Source organism: Colius striatus, chromosome 13 (assembly GCF_028858725.1).
Source record: "Colius striatus isolate bColStr4 chromosome 13, bColStr4.1.hap1, whole genome shotgun sequence".
Classification (NCBI taxonomy): domain Eukaryota; kingdom Metazoa; phylum Chordata; class Aves; order Coliiformes; family Coliidae; genus Colius; species Colius striatus.
In genome coordinates, this window is record NC_084771.1 from 6,520,408 (window position 1) to 6,539,914 (window position 19,507).

Sequence of the window (19,507 nt, forward strand, 5' to 3'; positions counted from 1 at the left end):
GAAATGTAAAATAACAAAGATTTCAGTGCTAAGTGGCACTTTGGGCTTTCTTTTGGATCTCGGGAACAGCTCTGTCAGTCAGGAACAAATCTACTAAAGCCAATGGAATTAGATTGTCCTAAATAAGATTATAATTGAGCCTTTTTGTTTTTGCTTTGCTCAAAAAGAAATCTTAGTAAATAAGTCTCCTCCTGCCTATGCCAGAACTATGCTGAAGTTGGGGAAAAATGCCCCAAATTGACACTGTGGTAGTCTACAGTGAAAAAAATAGTTGAATAAATAGCTATGTTTCCTAGGTAGCCTTTTTAGAACTTGACTTGTAATTAATAGCTGTTTCTTACTAAAAATACTGTTTTATTGGTATCTTTGAGTTCCTTGATGGCACTGCAGACCTTTCTTCCACTGAACTTTTGCAGGGTAGGAGACTTAATTAGGGCTTCCCTCCACCTAAGTGTGTTGGGATCAACTGAAGTGCATCTACACTAATGCTTGCAGCATGGGCAACAAACAGGAGGACCTGGAAGCCATTGTGCAGCAGCAAAGCTGTGACATAGTTGCCATCATGCAAACATGGTGGCATGACTAGTACAACTGGTGCTGCAATGGATGGCCATGAACTCTTCAGAAGAGACAGGCAAGAAAGGAGAGGTGGTGGGGTGGCCTTTTATGTTAGGGAGTGCTTTTGTTATCTTGAGCTTATTGATGGTGATGATAGGGTTAAGTGTTTATCAGAATCAGGAGGAAGACCAACAAGGCAGATACCATGGTGGGAGTGTTACAGACCACCCAACCAGGATGGAGAGGAGACAAAATATTCTGTAAGGAGCTGGGAGAAGTTTCACTATTGCTAACCCTTATTCTCAGGGGGTCTTCAGCTTACCAGATGTCTGCTGGAAGTACAATACAGCAGAGAGGAAACAGTCCAGGAGGTACTTGGAGTGTGTGGAAGAGAACTTCTCTCATTGGCTCCCTCATCAGCTGTGTTGGGAAGGCCCTGCTGGACCTGTCGTTTGCAAACAGGGAAAGACTTGTGGGCGATGAAATGGTTGGAGGCTATCTTGGGCATAGTGATCATGAAATGATGGAGTTTCTGATTCTTGGAGAAGGAGGGGGATCAGTAGAACTGCTACTTTGGACTTCTGGAGGACAGACTTTGGCCTGTTTAGGACACTGGTCAACAGTCCCTTGGGAGGCTGTCCTGAAGGACAAAGGAGTCCAGGAAGGCTGGAAACTCTTCAGGAAGGAAATCTTAAAGGTGCAGGAGCAGGATGCCTCCAAGATGAACTGTCAGGGAAGAACATTTGCCTGTCTGAACGGATTCCTTTGGCTGCAACTCAGGAAAAAACAGCGCTTGTGACCTTTGGAAGATGGGGCAGGTGACTCAGGAGAACTACAAGGATGTCATGAAGTTACACAGGGAGAAGATTAGAAGGGCCAAAGTCCAACTACAACTTAATATGGCTACTGCTGTAAAAGACAGGTGAAAATTTCTATAAATACATTATCAATGAATGAACTATCAATTGCATGTGAGGGGAAACTTAATGACAAAGGATAAGGGTAAGGCTGAAGTACTTAGTGCCTTCTCTGTCATGGTCCTTACTAGTAAGACCAGTTCTTGGGGTACCCAACCCCTTGAGCTGGAAGGGAAGCAGAATGAAGCCCCCATAATGCAAGGGGAAATGGTTAGCAACCTGCTACAGCACTTAGACACACACAGTCTATGACACCAGATGGGATCATAGAATCATTGCACTGTTTAGGTTGGAAAAGATTGTCAAGTCCAACCTTTAACTTAGCACTGGCACATCCACCACTAAACCATGTCCCAGAACCACCCAGAAGTACTGAGGGAACTTGCAGAAGTGCTCACCAAGCCACTTTTATTCACTTATCAGCAGTCCTGGCTAAGCAGGGAGGTCCCAATGGACTGGAAGTTGGCAAAGCTGACACCCATCCAGGAGAGGGGCCAGAAGGAGATTCAGCCTGACCTTGGTGCTGGGGAAATTTATGGGGCATACCACCATGAGTGCCACCACATGACACATACAGGACAACCATGTGAACAGGCCCAGTCAGCGTCAGCTTATGAAAGGCAGGTCCACCTTGACTAACCTGATCTCCTCTTATGACAGGGTGACCTGCTTAGGGGATGAGGGAAAGGCTGTGAATGTTCTCTACCTGGATTTAGTAAAACCTTTGCCACCGTTTCCTTGCAGCATCCTCCTGCAGCAACTGGCTGCCCGTGGCTTGGATGCATGTACTCTTTGTTGGGTGAAACTGATGGCCCAGCCCTGAGGGTGGTGGTGAATGGAGGTCAATCCAGCTGATCTGGATTGAATCCAATTTAAACGATCTGGATGAGTGGATCAAGTGCACCCTCGGTAAGTTGGCAGACAATACCAAAGTGGGCAGGAGTGTTGATCTGCCTGCAGGCAGGAAGGCTCTGCACAGGGACCTGGCCAGGCTGGGGTGACGACTAAGCGGCTGCAATGTCGCTTGTCACCAGAGGCCTGAAGGTCGCTCCCTGGATTTTGGTTGCGAGGGCTGAGCCGTCTCTCTAAATTTTACTCTAAATTCGCTGGTACGTAAACAATTCAACCCAATCCCATTGCTAATAGAGCCGTAACCGTAACACGTTGCGAAGTGGAGCTGAAAGGAAGGCGGTGTTGCACGCGCAGCTGCCGGGCTGTAGGACGCCAACTCGCCCGCATGGCGGCAGCACCGAGCACCGGCTGTGCCCGGGCGCTGCAGTAGCAGCTCTCCGCCACGAGGCGGCGATGCCGGCTGTCGGTCGCTCGCGGCAGCGCCGCAGCACGTCCGGGGCTTTGGCAGCCGCCGGGCCCGTTTGACAGCGCCGGTCCCGAGCCGCACGCTGCGGCGTCGCCGTCCCGCGGCCACACGCGGTACTGCAGCCTTCGTGAGTCACATCCAAATCCTGAACGGGGATACGCGGGCTCTTAAAACCTAAAACAAATCCCTGCCTATGTACAGATAAACAAAATAACTTCAATGTGCAAAAATAATGTAAGTTATAGATGAAGGAATTTAAACCAGAAAACAGGCTGAACAGAGGCTGATTTACTGTGTAATGTAGTTAATCTAGATATATGTAACCAAAATAGAGATTGTCTAAAAGCATAAAGAGAAAAGTCTCTTTGCAAACAGGTACCTAAGTCTGTCTAGATGTGTTGGCACAGGTAAGTGCTAATATCTAAAATGTAAATAGAGATTTAAGTTCAAATGGGTGTTCTGTATGTGTAAAGACAAACATGTAAACACATGTGTGTCTAAGTGGATATTGCAAGTAGAAATAATACATAAATACATATAAGCTATATTCACTAAACCTAGAGATGTGTAAAGAGCTATCCAGGTGTAAATATCTATGTTAGAGAAGGTTTTTAAAAGGCACAGTAATGCAGTTGATAGAAAGGATTTAAAAACTTGACCCTTCACCTCTGACCCTCTCAGTCTTGAAAGACACGAAAGTGCTTTCAAAGAGTTGCATTTCCAGATAGTTGCTGGAAGCACGGTGCCCAGAGACTGCACTTCCCAGCACATGGCGGGGCAGAAAGGAAAAACCAGGCAGCTGGAAAGCAAAAAAGCCCAGATCTTCATGCACAAGTGCAAAGAAATGGCAATTTTTATATTACTGAAGGCACTGAAGAGAGCCAAAATCGAGCATCTGGGAAGAGGAAAAAGAGGCCTGTTTTTGAAGTATGCAAAAGCAAGAAAACCCTAAAATACCCAGTTTGGGAAAATCTGGGGGCAAAATGCAGACAGTTTGAGGGTCATTGCTATGGATGATCAGGTGTGGGTCAGTGAGCCAAAGTGGCTGGTTGACCCAGCTGAATTCACTGCTGTCACGGGGTCAGTCATCCCCACACGTGTCCCTGTCATGTTTCTGCCCATGCACGTGCCCCTTTGCGTGTGCCCCCTGTCTCGTAGCCACACGAGGTAAGGCCAGGGCCAGGGCTGGGCATGTGTACTTTCCATGTTAGAGGCTGGTAGTGGCAGAGGACAGGGTTTTTGCAGAAACACCTCGTTTGGGGAATTAGACACTGTTGCAGATGCAGATGTAGAAATGTTGGACCTGATTGCACAGTGCTGTGTTCCAGAAATATCATTGAAAAGTTTCTCTAAGTTAAGACATCTTGCTATCTTCTTTTCCAATCTCCAAACTTCATGGGAATGGATTTTTCTTTCCACACATTTGCCTTTGATAAAGGTGTTACAGAATTGTGGCACCCTGAAAATTAGAGATAGGTTTTACTGTTTGGGATGTGGCTGCTTCTCAGTAGCGTCAGCAAATAACAGATGTGAAAATACTCCGCAGGAAGAAAGCATGACATGAAACATTTATTAAAAAGGACTGTACAGACAAACTAAACAGGTAGCACTGGTACTCCTACTGGGCACAGGAGTAAAATATTTAAAACACAGATGCCAGTGAAAATGCCAGATGCTGCTAAAAAACCTGCGTGTTAAAACGAAAACCTGTGTTGGAGGAATTGGGAAACTGTAAAATAAAGGAAAGCAGATTAAACAAAAGTGCTAGGAAAGTCTCAATTTCCTGAATAAACTGCTACTCAGAGTAACATGTTAGTGCCTATTATTTCAAAACTAAGTTCTGTAACTCGAAGCTGCTGGCAGGCTCGGTCGGTCGTTGTCCTGTTAAGAAAACTAAAGCTCAATTCAGGAAGTGCAAGGGTTAAAATTTGGCTTATGTGCCCTCTCTAGTAAATGGGACCCTTGTCACTAAAGTCTGAAAAACTGATCTACCCTCAGTTGGGTATGAAAGGCCTTTATGACAGCAGAGCATTTGCATCCTTTGAGCATGAGTTAAAGACGGGCACCAGAGTGGGAAAGGCTTGTGATCTTTTTGCCATTTGGTTGCAGAACAACAGGACTGTCCTTTGAGGTGAGGAACCAGGAAAAGACTCTGGAAACCATACAGAACAAAAGAACTCAGTGATTTTGTTGTTGCTTCAATGATCATTGAAAAGGGAACGACAAATCCAGGCTTAAAGTGGACTTTGGTGAAGTCTTGCAAGCTTTGAGAAGGGCATCTTTGTGGCTGCTCAGTGAATTTAACGACTTTAAGCCAAGTGAGTAAGTGTACTCAGCCTGAGGTACAAAGCAAGAGGCTGTTGTTGCTACATGGGGCAAAAACTGCAGCAGACTTGAGGTAAGAGCTGTACATCAGACATCTTCCTCGTTTAGCTAAAATAAAACCCAGTAAACCAGTATTCTCTAGTCTCTTGAGAAAGGTGCCTGGCACAAAAGCGAGCCAAGCTGTAACAGGAAGAGCTCTTCAGTTAAATTTCTTTAAGTAATCTGTGAGAGAAAAGGAGAATATTGGTTCCCTGTGAAAAATAGTTTCCCTCCTTCACCTCACCCCCACAATCCCTTAATACATAATGCAGACTTTGTCTCCTTGAAATTATGAGACTCATGGAATATCTCAAGTTTGAAGGGACTCATAAAAAATCATCAAGTCCAACGCCCTGCTCCTTACAGGACTACCTGACAATAAACTGTGTAACGTTGTCCAGATGGTTCTTGAATTTTGAGAGGCTCAGTGCTGAGGCCACATCCCTGGAGAGCCTGTTGGCCTCTCTCCAGCACTTCCCTATCCTTCTTGAGCTGAGGAGCCCAGAACTGGACACAGGACTCCAGATGAGGCCTCACCAGGGCAGAGTAGAGGGGGACAAGAACCTCCCTTGACCTGCTGGCCACACTCTTCTTGATGCATCCCATGATGCCATTGGCCTTCTTGGCCATGAGGGCACATTGCTGGCTCATATTTAGTTTATTATCAATCAGGACTCCCAGGTCTCTCTCTGCAGAGCTGCTCTTCAGCAGTTCAACCCCCAGCCTGTACTGGTGCAGGGGGTTGTTCCTTCCCAGCTGCAGGACTCTGCACTTGTCCTTGTTGAACCTCATGAGGTTCCTCTCTGCCCAACTCTCAAGCTGGTCGAGATCCTGCTGAATGGCAGCACAGCCTCTGGAGAAATCAGCCAGTCCTCCCAGTTTGGTGTCATCAGGGAACTTGTTGAGGGCACACTCTGTCCCCTCATCCAGGTCATTGATGAAGATGTTGAACAAGACTGGCCCCAGAACCCATCCCTGTGGAACTCCACTGGCCACAGGCCTCCAACTCCACTCTGTGCCATTGATCAGCACCCTCTGGGCTCTGTCATTCAGCCAGCTCTCCATCCACCTCACTGTCCACTCATCCAAGCCACACTGCCTGAGCTTTCTGATGAGATGTTATGGGTGACGGTGTCAAAAGCCTTGCTGAAGTCAAGGTAGATGACATCCACTGCTCTCCCCTCATCTAGCCAGCCGGTTATGCACTCATAGAAGGCAGCAGGTTGGTCAAACAGGATTTCCCCTTGGTGAAGTCATGTTGACTCCCCCTGATAACCATCTTTTCCTTCATATGTTCAGTGTTCCATCACCTTTCTAGGGATGGAGGTGAGACTGACCAGCCTGTAGTTTCCTGGGTCGTCCCTCCTGCCCTTTTTGAAGACTGGAGTAACATTGATCACCACATTGGTCACCACAGAGAGGAGATTGGCACCTCCTCTTCTGCTGCCCCGCTTGAGGAAGGTGCAGAATGTGATGTCTTCCCTCAGCCTTCTCTTCTCCAAGATGAACAAACCAAGCGACCCCAGATGCTCTTCCCGTTATTCCCTTGAGACCTTTCACCACCTTGGTCACCCTCCTCTGGACACACTCTAGTAGTCTGATGTTCTTCTTACATTGAGCTGTCCAAAACAGCACACAGTATTCAAGGTGGGGCCATACCAAAGCGGTGTAGAGTGGCACAGTGGGACTATTGCTTCACTCAACCAACCAGTCATGCTGTGTTTGATGCACCTTGGGACAAGGGTGCCCTTTTAGCTGGCAGGGCTGACTGATAACTCATATTCAGTTTGGGATGTACTTAGCAAGGTATGCTATTCATACAGCAGAACCCATAAGGTATGTGAAAACAGATTTGTAAATGCTGCTACGTGGTTGATACAAACACAGTGTGTCACAGTGTGTCCCATTCCCTTTTTTTGTCTTTTTAAAAACCAAACAAACCTTGTTGAAGGTGAGGGGACGAGAGACTAGTGTAAAAGAATACAGATACAAAAGTGACATACTAAATTAGTAAATGGCACGTCCTTGAACAGACCTCAGCTCCGAGCTCAGGAGATCTCCTATTTCGGATCTGTAAGTTGAAGTTTCTACAGCTCTGTCCTTCTATCCACACTATTTCATTGCAGACCACTCACCCATTCTCCACTGTCACTATTTCTTATATTTATGTACAATTGCCATCAAGGTACGCTGCTGCCATCCATGTTCTTTAAGGGAGTCTTTATACTGTCCTTCAACTCCATAGGAATTGCTCTGAAAAGGCCTCACAGCATGTGTCTGCTCTGACACTTCACAGTAGAGTCCAGTATTTGTGCTGAGAAATGTGCATAATGCTAGAACTAGTGCACTACTGGCACTTGGAGCTCTTTTGTTATTTCTAGCTCACAGAGACTGAATCCTAGGAATTCAGCTACCAGAATCTGCCCTTCATATATTTTCAGGGGCACATGGGCCACATTCTGGCTCTGCTGTTGACATGTTTATATGACTGTTGACCATGAAACATTAATATGGGAGAATACCAGCTGAATTTGGCATAAACTGTAGGATTATATTCAATGAAATACCCAGGTATTACGTGGTCAAGTTGGGAAATTAACAGCAACGTCCTCATTGAAGGAACTGTTGTTACATGGGGTGAAACTAAGGGAAGACAGATACAGGGAGTGCTCTAAAGGAGCCTTTAGTTGAGGTTGTTTTGGCACATGTACAGAGCAAGAATGAGAAAAAATGGGCTGAAATAAAGCTTACTTCAAAATGACCTGTTAGAAGATATAAAAAAGGAAGTTCTGGTCGAGGAAGGCTGATGACATGAAGCCAGGCAGTTCTGGTGAAATACATAACTTCTAGCTGATGCTGTTCCTAGTGGATGTTACTGAAGGTCCCTGTGCTCCAGCAGAGGATATGTCAGCCAAGGGACACATTGGCTGTAGAAATCAGGAATAGAGGACGTGCAGAGTGGCTGATGTGGCAGTCTGTGTGCATAGAGATTTGGGACATTTCACGCATGTTTCTTGGAGAACCCCAGTGAGCTAGTTGGCCATAGAGCCCAGGAGGACTGTTAATACAGTTCATTTCAGCCTTGTACTTAAGTCAGTCAGTCTTCTGACTGCTGAAATGATACTGCATTAAGATGTTAAAGCATCGCAAGTTACACTGATTTTAGAAGTTCATACGCAGACGGTGACTCGATCCCCCTTCTGAATTTCAAGTCAAGTTTGAGGGAATGATACAGTCAAACTCCAGTAAATCAAAACTCGTGTCCTTAATGCACTGGTTTCCTGAATAACTGATTTCTTTTTTTCCCTGAACACTCCCTGTGTAACCAGAGCAGTCCTACGCAGAGCAGGACCTATGTGTAGTTGGTCCCATGCATAGTAAGATCTACACAGCCTTAGTAGCTTGGAAAACAAACAAAATTGTTCTTTAGTGAAACAAATAGACAGTCTGCTATTTCAGCACTTGAAATAGTCTCCTGGTATGAGAAGAAAACAGGATAATATTTTAGCAACATCTGTTTTTAAAAGGAGAACATAAAAGTGTTTGTGGTAGTCAAATTTGGCCAATCTGAATAGCCTGGCATTTAGGATACTTGCATACGAACTCTACTTTGTTTCAGAGTCCAAAAGATGGAATGGCTGAAATGTTAAAGCATAGCACCAGTAATACTTACTTTCCTAGAACCAAATCCTAAGGACTGGAAGGAAATTAAGACAGAATAGGAACATTGTGCTTACACCGCATTAAATAGAAAACAAAGGGTCATACTTGAGTTTGCACTTAGTAAAGTCTGGCCACATTTGCAGTTCTACTGGAAGAGTATTGGAACAGGTCATGTGTTTGATCGTCAGTCTTCTGTGTCTCATTCATCCTGTTTCCTCTTGGGCTTCTTCGGATTCCGAGATCGGCTCTTTGCTTTGCAGAGCGGACATATGGGCGCGTTCCGGTGAATTTGCTGGTGACACGACAAACATGCCTGAAATGTGACATTGCAGTCTCTTGTTACAAACATTTCAGTGGCCTTGTTACATGGGTTATTGAGTATCATATTCTAAGCTGTGGTAAAGATAAAGTATAACTGAGGGTTCTTGCCTTCAAAGGCAAACCGATGCTACATCCTACACAGTCCGGCTCTCTGGATTGTCCAGTAGCTTCAGACCAACTGAAAAAGCAGAGTGTCTCATTGAATTGGAACTGCAATTCAGCAGATACGTGGTTCAGGTATGTATCTATAGCTGTAACATTAACTTCTATTTTGTGCTAAATACTACACATATTTTAGCGATGTTTCTGTGTGTAATAGCTCCCAGAGTCAGAGAAGTTACAGTGAAGGCCAACTGTGATGTCACAGAATTCAGGGTGATTAGATGAATTCCACATATTTAACATTAGATACAAAACTCTGCCCTTTTGTTTTCCATACTAAGCTCTCTAACTGCCGTTTCACTGCAGCGTATTACTTTCAGAAAGGCTTTTCAGGGGCTTAATTCCAGAGAGTAAGTACATAACTTCCGAGTGTACCCATGTCAGTTTGCCTCTTTAGTCAGGGAACCTTTGGAACTTGGGTGGGATGAATACCCCCATGGAATTACTTAGCTCTTTTTACTGACTACAGAAGGAGCTGAGTAAAACTGTCACACATGTGCCAGTGGTTAGGTTAAATTAATCCACACATTAGTCTTGACTTTAAGATCCCAAGAAGTGCAGAAAAAATCGCCTTTTGTGGTGATTTGTGTCATCAGTAATTTCACTCCCTCATAAAATGTGTGCATTGCTTCTGATGTAAATCCATTTGGGATTAACTCCCAGCTACTTCGTTTTTCTTTTGCCCAGCTTTACTTTTTTTCTTCCCTGCCTCTTCCTTGTGAAATACAAGAGGATTAAGAGTTGCCTGCATCTATGCTGATGGAGAGCCTTAAGTCGTAAAGGAGTCAGGTAATACGGAGCCTTGTCCTTAACCCTTGGCAACTGGCACTATTACTTTAAGTCTACTGGGGTTGCTCTCGATTTGAACCACTGCAGGAAAAATCAGAGTCGGGGAACATCACTTTTCGTAAATATGCATCAACTTTACAAACATAACACATTCCAGTGGCAAAAGAGAAAACTCAGTGCATTCCATCTCCTGACCTTCATTGGAGGTGGCTGTTGTCTAAAAGTTGCTGTCTGTCTGGTATCTTGTTTCCTAGCCACTTGCAGCTGCTGAGCAGCTGCTGCAGCTGCAGCCAGAGACTCTGGGATGGGAGGCTCCTGTGGTTCTGTCTGCCATTCCGCTTTCTGCTTTTCAAAGTAGCTAGACGAAAGAAAAACAAGTCAGATCTGAAACTGCCTTCAGAGTGTTCCACTAGTTTGTAAGGGATATTTTGTGTTAAAATGTAATGGATCGTATTTGCCTGTCATTTTCCTCCACTAGAGTCAAACTGCCTATACTTAGAAATCACTTGGACTAGTTAATAAATAGAACTGGTAGTATTTTCCTCTGCATTTGTACACCCAGATTGTCAGCTTCCAAGGTATCATGATCTACAACTGGATATAAGTCTAATAGACTGGAAAACAGACAACAATTCTATTTAACAGCTTTAGATGCACCTCTGTCAAACTTGGGTTTTATAAGTTAATGTGTTAAAATGCACAACTGTTGTATACAAGAAGTTAATGCATTCTTTGTAGTATCAAGGTGCTTGAAATGGAAAATAGCACTTCTGAAGAAATGCAAAAGAAACCTTGAAAACTGTGTGTCTGTGAAAATGGTGCCAAATGTGCTGGGCATTAAGAGAAATGTAAGCTTCTTAAAATATCACTTATGTTTCAAACTGATCTGTTAAACAAAGACACTGAATACTAGCTAATTCTGTCACCCTTCCCCAACTAGGTTATACCTAAAAATGAAACTGCAACTTATTACCCAAATCTATTCCACATCTAGGGTAAAGTTGCTTGTTGACAGTCATAGGTATACAGCTAAATGCCACTGCCACGTGCATGCCTCAAAAAAGGAAAATGCTGGCTAGAAGTAGCACAAACAACTAAAGAACACTTGTTTTGTATCCCTTATTGCCTCCTGTCTCTGCGTGCTAAACGAGCCAAAAAAAACCCCAAAACAGCCTATTTTCAGGGGGAAACAAAAGTCACTAGAGAAAGCAGCATACGGTATAAAACTCTAGAGAATGAGCTACCCTTGAATTTCTGCGTGTCCTATGTAGAGTTTGCAGCTTGGGATAATCTAAACTTAACTTCCAACACATTCAGATGGAATGTTATCAGGTACAAATCTCCTTTTTGTTAGCTTTTGGTTTACCCTTTAAGTTATTTCTTGCAACTACCAACAAAAGTAAAATGACAGAACAACCAGTAGAGTTGAGAGAAGATATAAAGCCAGATAATGTTTGCTTTGGAGACTTACTCAAGGGACAGTTTCTCTTCCTCCTCACATAGATCTGGCAGCCTCTGCAATCCTAGAGTCATCCGCAGAGCATCCACGTGTTCCTTCAGGGGTTTGTACTCCTCATGCAGGCGACGAGTAGATTCCAGGAGCTTGTTGAGATCATTCTCAGACTGCTTGATAGTATTCTCCATCTGAAATGGTAAGATGGGCATGCTTTTAAAGAATTCTAATAACTCTATGACTGAACAAGAAACTGTATCAGAAAGAAGGAATTATTTTCATTCAAATTGGAAGAAACTGTAGACAATGCAATAGTAAAATGAAGAGTTAAGATACTGGTGGATGAAAACTGGGCAAGGAGGAATCAACTGGAAGTGACACACAAGATGCATTTTCATTTAAAAAAGGTTCACTCAACCTATATGACCCTCTGAAAAACAGAAGCAGCAGGTAGACAGGCTACAGATAAGTCAGCAACTGAGCAGCTATGGAAAACTTTCAAGAGATATTAAAAAGAAATGAAAGTAGAATAATTCTCTGTGTTTTTAAGATACTTGATCACCGATGGTTAGAAGTTAAAAAGCAAGCTAAAGAAACATTCCTGCTTCTCTTACTGCAGTAAATGGGAAAAGCAGCAGAAAAAAAGAAAATTTGACAGGAAAAAGAGGGGAGGATGAGACAGGGAGGGGACAGATGTTTCAAGTGATAAATAGAGGCAGTCTGCACATCCAGTACATAGCTTACACTTGCTTACAATATATGAGCTTTTGTCTTCTGGTGCAAAACACAGAAACTCTTTCTTCAGAGCTAGAAACCACTGTACAGTCCTGTAAGTGCCCTTAAATTACGTAAAAACTTCAGGTTTAAAAACATATTCCCCATTTAACCTCTCTTATTGGCTAATCTTCCTTGGTTCATTAACTGGTGCTTCTTAATGTTTGGTGATTACACTCAGTGATGAAAGTCAGCTCTAAGAAAAAATACCATCTATTTGCCCAAAATATCTTCTCTTCCAAAACCCTCCAATCAAAAGCCTCACCTAGCTGCCAAAGTTTCTCTGTTTCCAGGTGCTAAATCAGAAAAGCCTAACAGGAAGAACAGTTTTCTATGGGACTGTGTCACAGTTTAACCTGAGCCAGCAGCACGCAGCCGCTCACGCGCTCCTGCCCCACACCTCCTACAGCACGGAGGGCGAGAGCAGAAAATCAAACCTTTCAACTCAGAGGTTGAGATGAGAACAATGTAGTAACTGAAATAAAATCTAATAACAATAGGAAGAATAAAATATAACAATAATAATAATAAGAAGAAGAACAACATCAACAACTGAAACAAAACCTAAGAAAAGACTGCAATTGCTCAGCACTCACTGACCGATGCCTGAGTGGCAATTGGCTTCTCCTCACCAACTCTCCTCAGTTTATGTGCTGGGCATGACGTTCTATGGTATGGAACAGCCCTTTGGCTAGTTCAGGTCAGCTGTTCTCTCCCAGCTTTTTGTGCACGTGAGAAGCAGAAAATGCCTCAGTACTGTGCAAGAACCACTCAGAAACAACCAAAACATTCCTGTGTTATCACCATTCTTTTCAGCAGCATAAACCCATAGTTCTGTAGCAGCCACTAGGAAGAAAAAGAATCATCCCTACAGAAACCAGGAGAGATCACCAGAGCAACGTTACCGCGGCTACTGGCAAAGTCCTAGCAGCGATGGGCTCAGTTATCCGTCCCCTTGGTGCAAATGTTTACTGTGCCAACATTACAAAGTATCCTGACCAAAGCAGACAGGAAAAAACCAGTTATCCTGAGCTAAATTTAGTTTGCAGTCTTTGTGGAATTATTCATACACAATCATGTCTCAGTCAGGCTGTCCACAGCTCGACTGTTGCGTACCACGTTAATATCTGCATGGATCAGTCGCAGCTCCTCTACATGGGCCATCTTCTCTTGCAGCAGCAGGTCCATTTCCTGTTTGTACTCTTTCAGGTGCCTCTCCTCAGACTCCAGGGCTTCAAATTCTGCTTTCAGTCGGGCTTTTATTTTTTCCATCTGCAAAGTCTTATTCCTGGATCCCAGTCATAATTTAAAACACAAAGAGACAACAGTAAGTCACCGCAACATATTTTTGCCAGGTGGCTGTGGGAAGTTTTGTGCAGACTTGGCTAGAGAAAAGAGGACATGATAGAATACAGCTGGTTAGGCAGTAAGCACTAAGCAATAAGCTACTGGACTCCTGCTCAAGGCCGTGAGAGCAAGAGAGCTGTATGATAACAGGATGAAAAAGCAGGAGCTTAGTTTGGGTTAAGCAGCCACAAGTATCTGGAGTTTGTTGAAACAAGGGCGAGGTTTGCACCTAACTGGGAACCAATGATGAGCTTAGCTTTTGCACTATGTATGAGCCTGATTATTGTATCTATAAAAGAGTTGTATCTTTGCAAATAAAGTTGAGACTTGTTGCACTACAGGGTGGGCTTGTCTCCAGTCGTCTTCAGCAGGTGGCATTTTGTCCGTGAATAGATGGAAAAAGGTTATAGCAGTAATAGATAAGGGTGACACTAAACATGTCCTTAGAGAGGATAAGATGCAATGAGAGAACAAAATTCTAATCCCAGCTCTTTTGCTAAGATTTTCAGTGCTATGGGAATTCTTATACTGAACGACGAAATTAACAGAACAATGTCAGACTTTATTAGACACCACAGATTAAAGCAGTTTGTACCAACAGAGTTCTACTGCTACAGTTAACTTCAAAATTGAGAAATCCAGGAGGTCTGGGAGTTTTAGCACAGGATTCTGAGAAATGTAAAATGAGTTGGATGCGGTTATAGTGTCATATACACTGACTAAAACTATGAACTGCTAAAATACTAACTGCAATGTCAGGTTAAAGAAAATTCCATAGCAATAGTATTTCAGAACAGTAAAAATTCAGAGGACACCCGCTGGCCTCGAACATCCCATGGGCAAGTAACTGCATTCTCTTGGTTCTTTGCTAAGATTTAGTACCTGCCACATATTTGTAAATTTATCTGCCCATAGCCTGCATTTTAATTTATTGTTTTGTATTTGTGCCAATCTGCATTTGCATAGCAAAAATGGTCCAATACTCAGTCCTCATCTCTCCCTTCTAAGCCAACAATCAGTGAGTGTCAGTCATCTAACAGTTTGAAGCATTGGAACAGCCTACTGCTACTGTTATTCAACACTTGTTCAAGCTGTTGAACAGAACAAACAAACTGTTCTTGTTCCTGCAATTTTGTTAATGAAGAGGCCTTATTTTTCCTGTACTTGAAGTTAGATGATGCTAATGAGTAACCAATGTGTTAACAACAAATGTTTCTAACTACAGGCTACAGTGTGGCATTTCAGGCATTCAATGAGTTCCAGGATCCTTGCTTTACCTAGAGTGGAACAAACAAGAAGGTAGCAATCTTTCCTTTTTAGTCACCTAAAGCCAAGTACAAATAGATCTAAATTGGTTTCCAAGTGTGCTACTGAACAACATGGTAGACTTCCCACAGGAATGACGTGAAAAGGGGCTGGGGAAGAAGAGGTTTGCATTCATATTTAAATATCCTACTGCTACCTCAAAGCAAAGTAGGGTAAATTGTATTCAAACTCACTGTAAGCAGCAAAGCTGATTACAGAATGCAGTTTGTTCATTGTAGGAAGTTGCCTGTCAGACTAGCAAGGAAATCCCAGAACAGATCCCAGAAGTGAGCGTGCGACTTCCCTTCCCAGCCCAGCCCCCAGCTCCCATTGAGGCAAGCCACACAGGTCTGTAGGTTTTAATGGAAGCAGAAGGCACTGAAGCTCCTGGAGGACACTGGTCCATCACCTGCTTCTAGCACAGGAGATTCCTAAACCTCTGGGCACCTGTTCCCTTTAGAAACTTTGTATATCCAGTCCCCGTGGGCTCTTTCTGAGACTGATCCTGCAGCATCCATGTGGAATGGATGCCTTACCTCAGTGTTATTTTACCTCATAGTTGTAAGAACCAGAGAATATATATAGAGAGATGTATCTCCTATGCTTTAACAGAGTTACTGTTTTCTTTCACTCCAAGTAAAATTCCCAAAGAAATTTAAAAACTAGAACATAAGAGGCTCCAAAGAAACACAAGGAAAAACTTCAGTGGAAGGGTCTGTCCAGAAGGATTGTGGAGTCTCCCTCTCTGGAGACATTCCAAACCCACCTGGATGAGTTCCTGTGTGACCTACTCTAGGAGGTCCTGCTCAGGGAAGGAGGCTGGACTAGATGATCTTTCAAAGTGCCTTCCAACCCTATAAGACTCTGTGATTGTGTGAAAGCTAGGACTCTCCTTTAAAGTATATGACAGGTATCTGCATAGATTTTATTCTTGCTTTCATTTAGCTGAAGCTCACCTTCTGTTACTATCCCTCCTGGGGAGACTCTGACATTGTGGCTGTTCATGCTCCTCTCAGTCTCCTCGTTTCTGTTTCCAAATCAGTCTTTGTGAGTTCCCTATCTGCTGATGCACTAGTTTTGGTAACCTTCTCCCAAGTGTGTGACCCATCACTGGCACGATAGGCTTCTACCATTTGCTGAAGAGTGTGTCGGAAAGCAGTCGGTCACTGGGACAAATAATTACAGCTATCTATTCCAAGTATTAAGGCTAGGAATGTGACCAGGATTCCTCCCTCTCTCACTTCTGGAGTTCATAAAGCTCAAGAGATAAAAACAGTATAATAAATAACTTCTCTACCATGTATTAAAAAATGTGCTGTCTGGTACAGAGTCGGAATAAAGGAGATTCAAAATGGAACAGATAAAAAATTAAAAGTCTGAGGGACTGATGCTTGTCTCTTTAGAACAAAATAAGACAAAATTCTGTCCTGCATTGTAACTTCAGAAGTAACCTTAACAGTAAAGGTCTTCATATAAATATGTCATAGGAGATACAGATTACTATTTACACTGATGGCAACCAGTGGCTGTTAAGGAATCCCACACCAAAGATAGACACAGAAAAAGCCAATAACAAGTCAGTTCACATTAGAGGTCACTCAGACACATTTATGGATATTGTGGAAAACATACTTTAAAACAAATTTGTTTAAATTCACTTGGTAAGAGTGATTATTTTGTCTGTACTATAGCTACAGGTCTTCAAAATCAGATTCCAGAATCCCTTAAAAAACCCGGCAGAGCTGCCTTTAGTAATTAACAGACACTGGCTACAGGAGTGGACAGTTTCCTTGATTTTGACTGTGAGGGCTTTTTTCCTCTCCACCTGTAGAACAATACATGGAATGCAGATTAAAATAAAGCCTGCCGAATTATTCAAATGTGTGTCTGTAAACATAAGAAAGTCTCGTGTTTATTTTGAAGGAAATTCTTCATAGAATGCAAACTCCTTTAAAAAAATTGGGGAGGAATCATATTTTGTTCAAGGCAATTCACTAGTGACATCAATGTCACAAGTAGGACTGACTTTTTGTTTAATGTATATTCAAGCCACTTTCCTGGTGTTTTATTGTACACTAAAGCTAATAATGTCCCCTTCACAGGACCTTTTGCCACAAACTCATAGCAAAGAGACCTTAACTCCAATTTATAAATCACATTAGAATAAGTTCTCAGAAAACTGAATGCACCATATATTTCCAAATACTGGATACCACTCTCTCTGAAAAGATGGGATATTTAAACCAAGTGTTACAATAATTGGACCACAAATTGTAGTGGGCTGTATTTAGATCTGTATTTGAAAACAAAGCCTGCCTAACATCAGAGTTTACCTTTGTGGTGTTGTGTGAGGAAGGCCCAGGCCCATACACTGCTGTGTTCACCTCTTCCACAGCTGAGGTGCACTTAGAGGTGCTGTTACCAGAGGGAAGCCTCTGTGATGAGCTGCATGCACTGCCCACCGCAGCACCTTTGTCCCCCACTCGCTCTCCCTCATAGCCCCTCTCCAGATGTCGTGTCCCAAAACACTCTGGTGATACCCACTGGCAGCACGTCATCCAAAATCACTGCCCATACTTTCTTTGTAACGTGCTTTGCCTTCTGGGAGCATGAATTCCTCCTAATTATAGGCAGCTCGGGCCTTATTCCAAAAATGAGTGCCCTAGTACAAAGCACGAGAAGGCCGTCCGGAAGGCTAAGGAGGAGGCACGTCTCCAGGACGGGCACCCGGGGCCGTGCCCGGCTGTTCGTCAGCAACTCACGCTGCGTATGAACCGGAGGGTCCCGGAGCGAGCGGCGCCGAAAGCCCCGCGCCGGGCCGGCCCCGCTGCGTGCGCGCAGGCTGCGGCCCCGGGCACGACGCGGCGGGCAGCCGGCCAGGAGCGGCAGGTGCCAAGACCTCCGCGGGGCTTCCCCGCCCGCACGAGCCGGCTTTCCGCCCTCGGGAAGCGGGCGAGCAGGCGGCAGAGGGCAGGCAAGCGGCGGCCGCTGCCCAGGCTCGGACGCTCCGCTCCCGTAACGCGCGGCTGCCGCGCGGCCCTGCAAGGCCGCAGCCCCGGCGCGAAGCTGAACCCGAGCCCGCCGAGCCCGCCGAGCCCGCCGAGCCCGCCGAGCCCGCCGAGCCCGCCGAGCCCGCCGAGCCCGCCTCGGGAGGCTGCGCCCTGCCAGCGCGGCAGCTCTGTGGTTGCCCGCCGGTCTCCCGTCGCGCTGCCTGGCTCGGCCCTGCGCGGACGCTGACCCTTGCCGACCTCAGGGGCGCGTCCGTCCCCGGCTTTCGGTGCCATGCCCTTCCTTTCACAGCCCATCGAGGCTCCTGCGGGGAGCGAGCGGGGCAAAACAACAGATTTATGACAGAGAGCCTCGGGAATAAGAAATAATTTTAAGAGCTTAAAGAAACCCCACCTGTCGCCCGACACCGCTCGCCGCCCCCCGCCCCGGTTCCGTGGGGCTGTTGCCTCCCTCCTGCCAGCGCACCCTCCCCTCCTGTGTTACCGTTCGGGGCCAGTTCGGGAATACACGACCGTGATCGCCCTCGCGCGTTCCAGCGGCGAGTCCCAGCGGCAGATGCTCCTTCCCCGCTTCGAACAATGTGTTTTCAGCTCTTATCATAAAGCCCAGCGGTGGTTTTCTTTCCCTCCGTTGCACAATAGCTACTTTCACATGGATGCAACCCCCCTGCTCTCGGAGAAAAAAAGCTGCTTCGCGTAACTGATGCTGCACAAAGGAAACATACCTGATCTCCTTGATGCTCTCGAGTTTGCACATGATTTCTTGCTCATCTGCCATGCTTTTTACTCCCGACTTAAATCTCCAGTGAAAGGTACAAAATGCCAGGGCCAAAATAAAGAAAGAACGTACAACAGACACAATGTAGCCCTGCCCCCCCAGCCCCGTCCCCAGCGGATGGGCTCTGAGCCTGTGCAGTAGGCTCTAGTAGGAGTTGTGGGACTTGGAGTCCATCTTTCCATTGCTGCCCAGGCGATAAACAGCAGAAGGACTACAATACCCACAAGGCAGAGCAGCGCTTTCCTGGCCTCCTTCCTGAAACCAGATTTTAAATCAGTTTATCCCACCTCAGTATGTCGAAGGGATGCAAAAAGGGCAGAAGGCTTTCAGCTGAGGTCTGTGTCAACATTTCGTGTTTCACTGAAGCTCTCGAACACGCGCTAAGAGGCTGTTGAGTGAGTTCACCATTTTGACTAAAAAACTTTTTTGATATAAAGGAATGCTGTAGCCATCATTACTACCACGTTGTTTTCTAGTAAATACTCTGAGTGATGCGATTGCGTCTGGAGTTCAGAAAATATGGATTCATTCGGTTTTCCATTTTTATTTCTGTTACTATACAGAGCATTTGTAACCATGCAAAAGAGAAAAAGAATGTAAGTGAAACCGCTGGATTGAAGAAAGTGATCATTTATCTTTCTATGCACATTCTAGCCAAAAATATCAGAACACTTTACAGAGACTGATGAATAGACTCTCAGTCTTTCCTCAGCCAAGTAATTGTTTTCCTTCAGCTTCTTTACTGTTCTC

At 44.7% G+C, this 19,507-nt stretch overlaps 1 protein-coding gene across 1 annotated transcript; it reads right to left on the reverse strand.

Annotated features, from left to right (window-relative positions):
• Positions 1-4,352: 4,352 nt before the first annotated feature.
• Positions 4,353-18,857, reverse strand: ZC4H2 (zinc finger C4H2-type containing). The gene is made up of 5 exons (XM_062006894.1): positions 18,705-18,857; positions 13,436-13,607; positions 11,564-11,736; positions 10,288-10,450; positions 4,353-9,133 (listed from the first exon to the last, which is right to left on the reverse strand). The coding sequence occupies exons 1-5, from the start codon at positions 18,755-18,757 to the stop codon at positions 9,020-9,022; spliced, it is 675 nt and encodes a 224-aa protein (XP_061862878.1). The 5' UTR covers positions 18,758-18,857; the 3' UTR covers positions 4,353-9,019.
• Between the last annotated feature and the right edge of the window lie 650 nt (positions 18,858-19,507).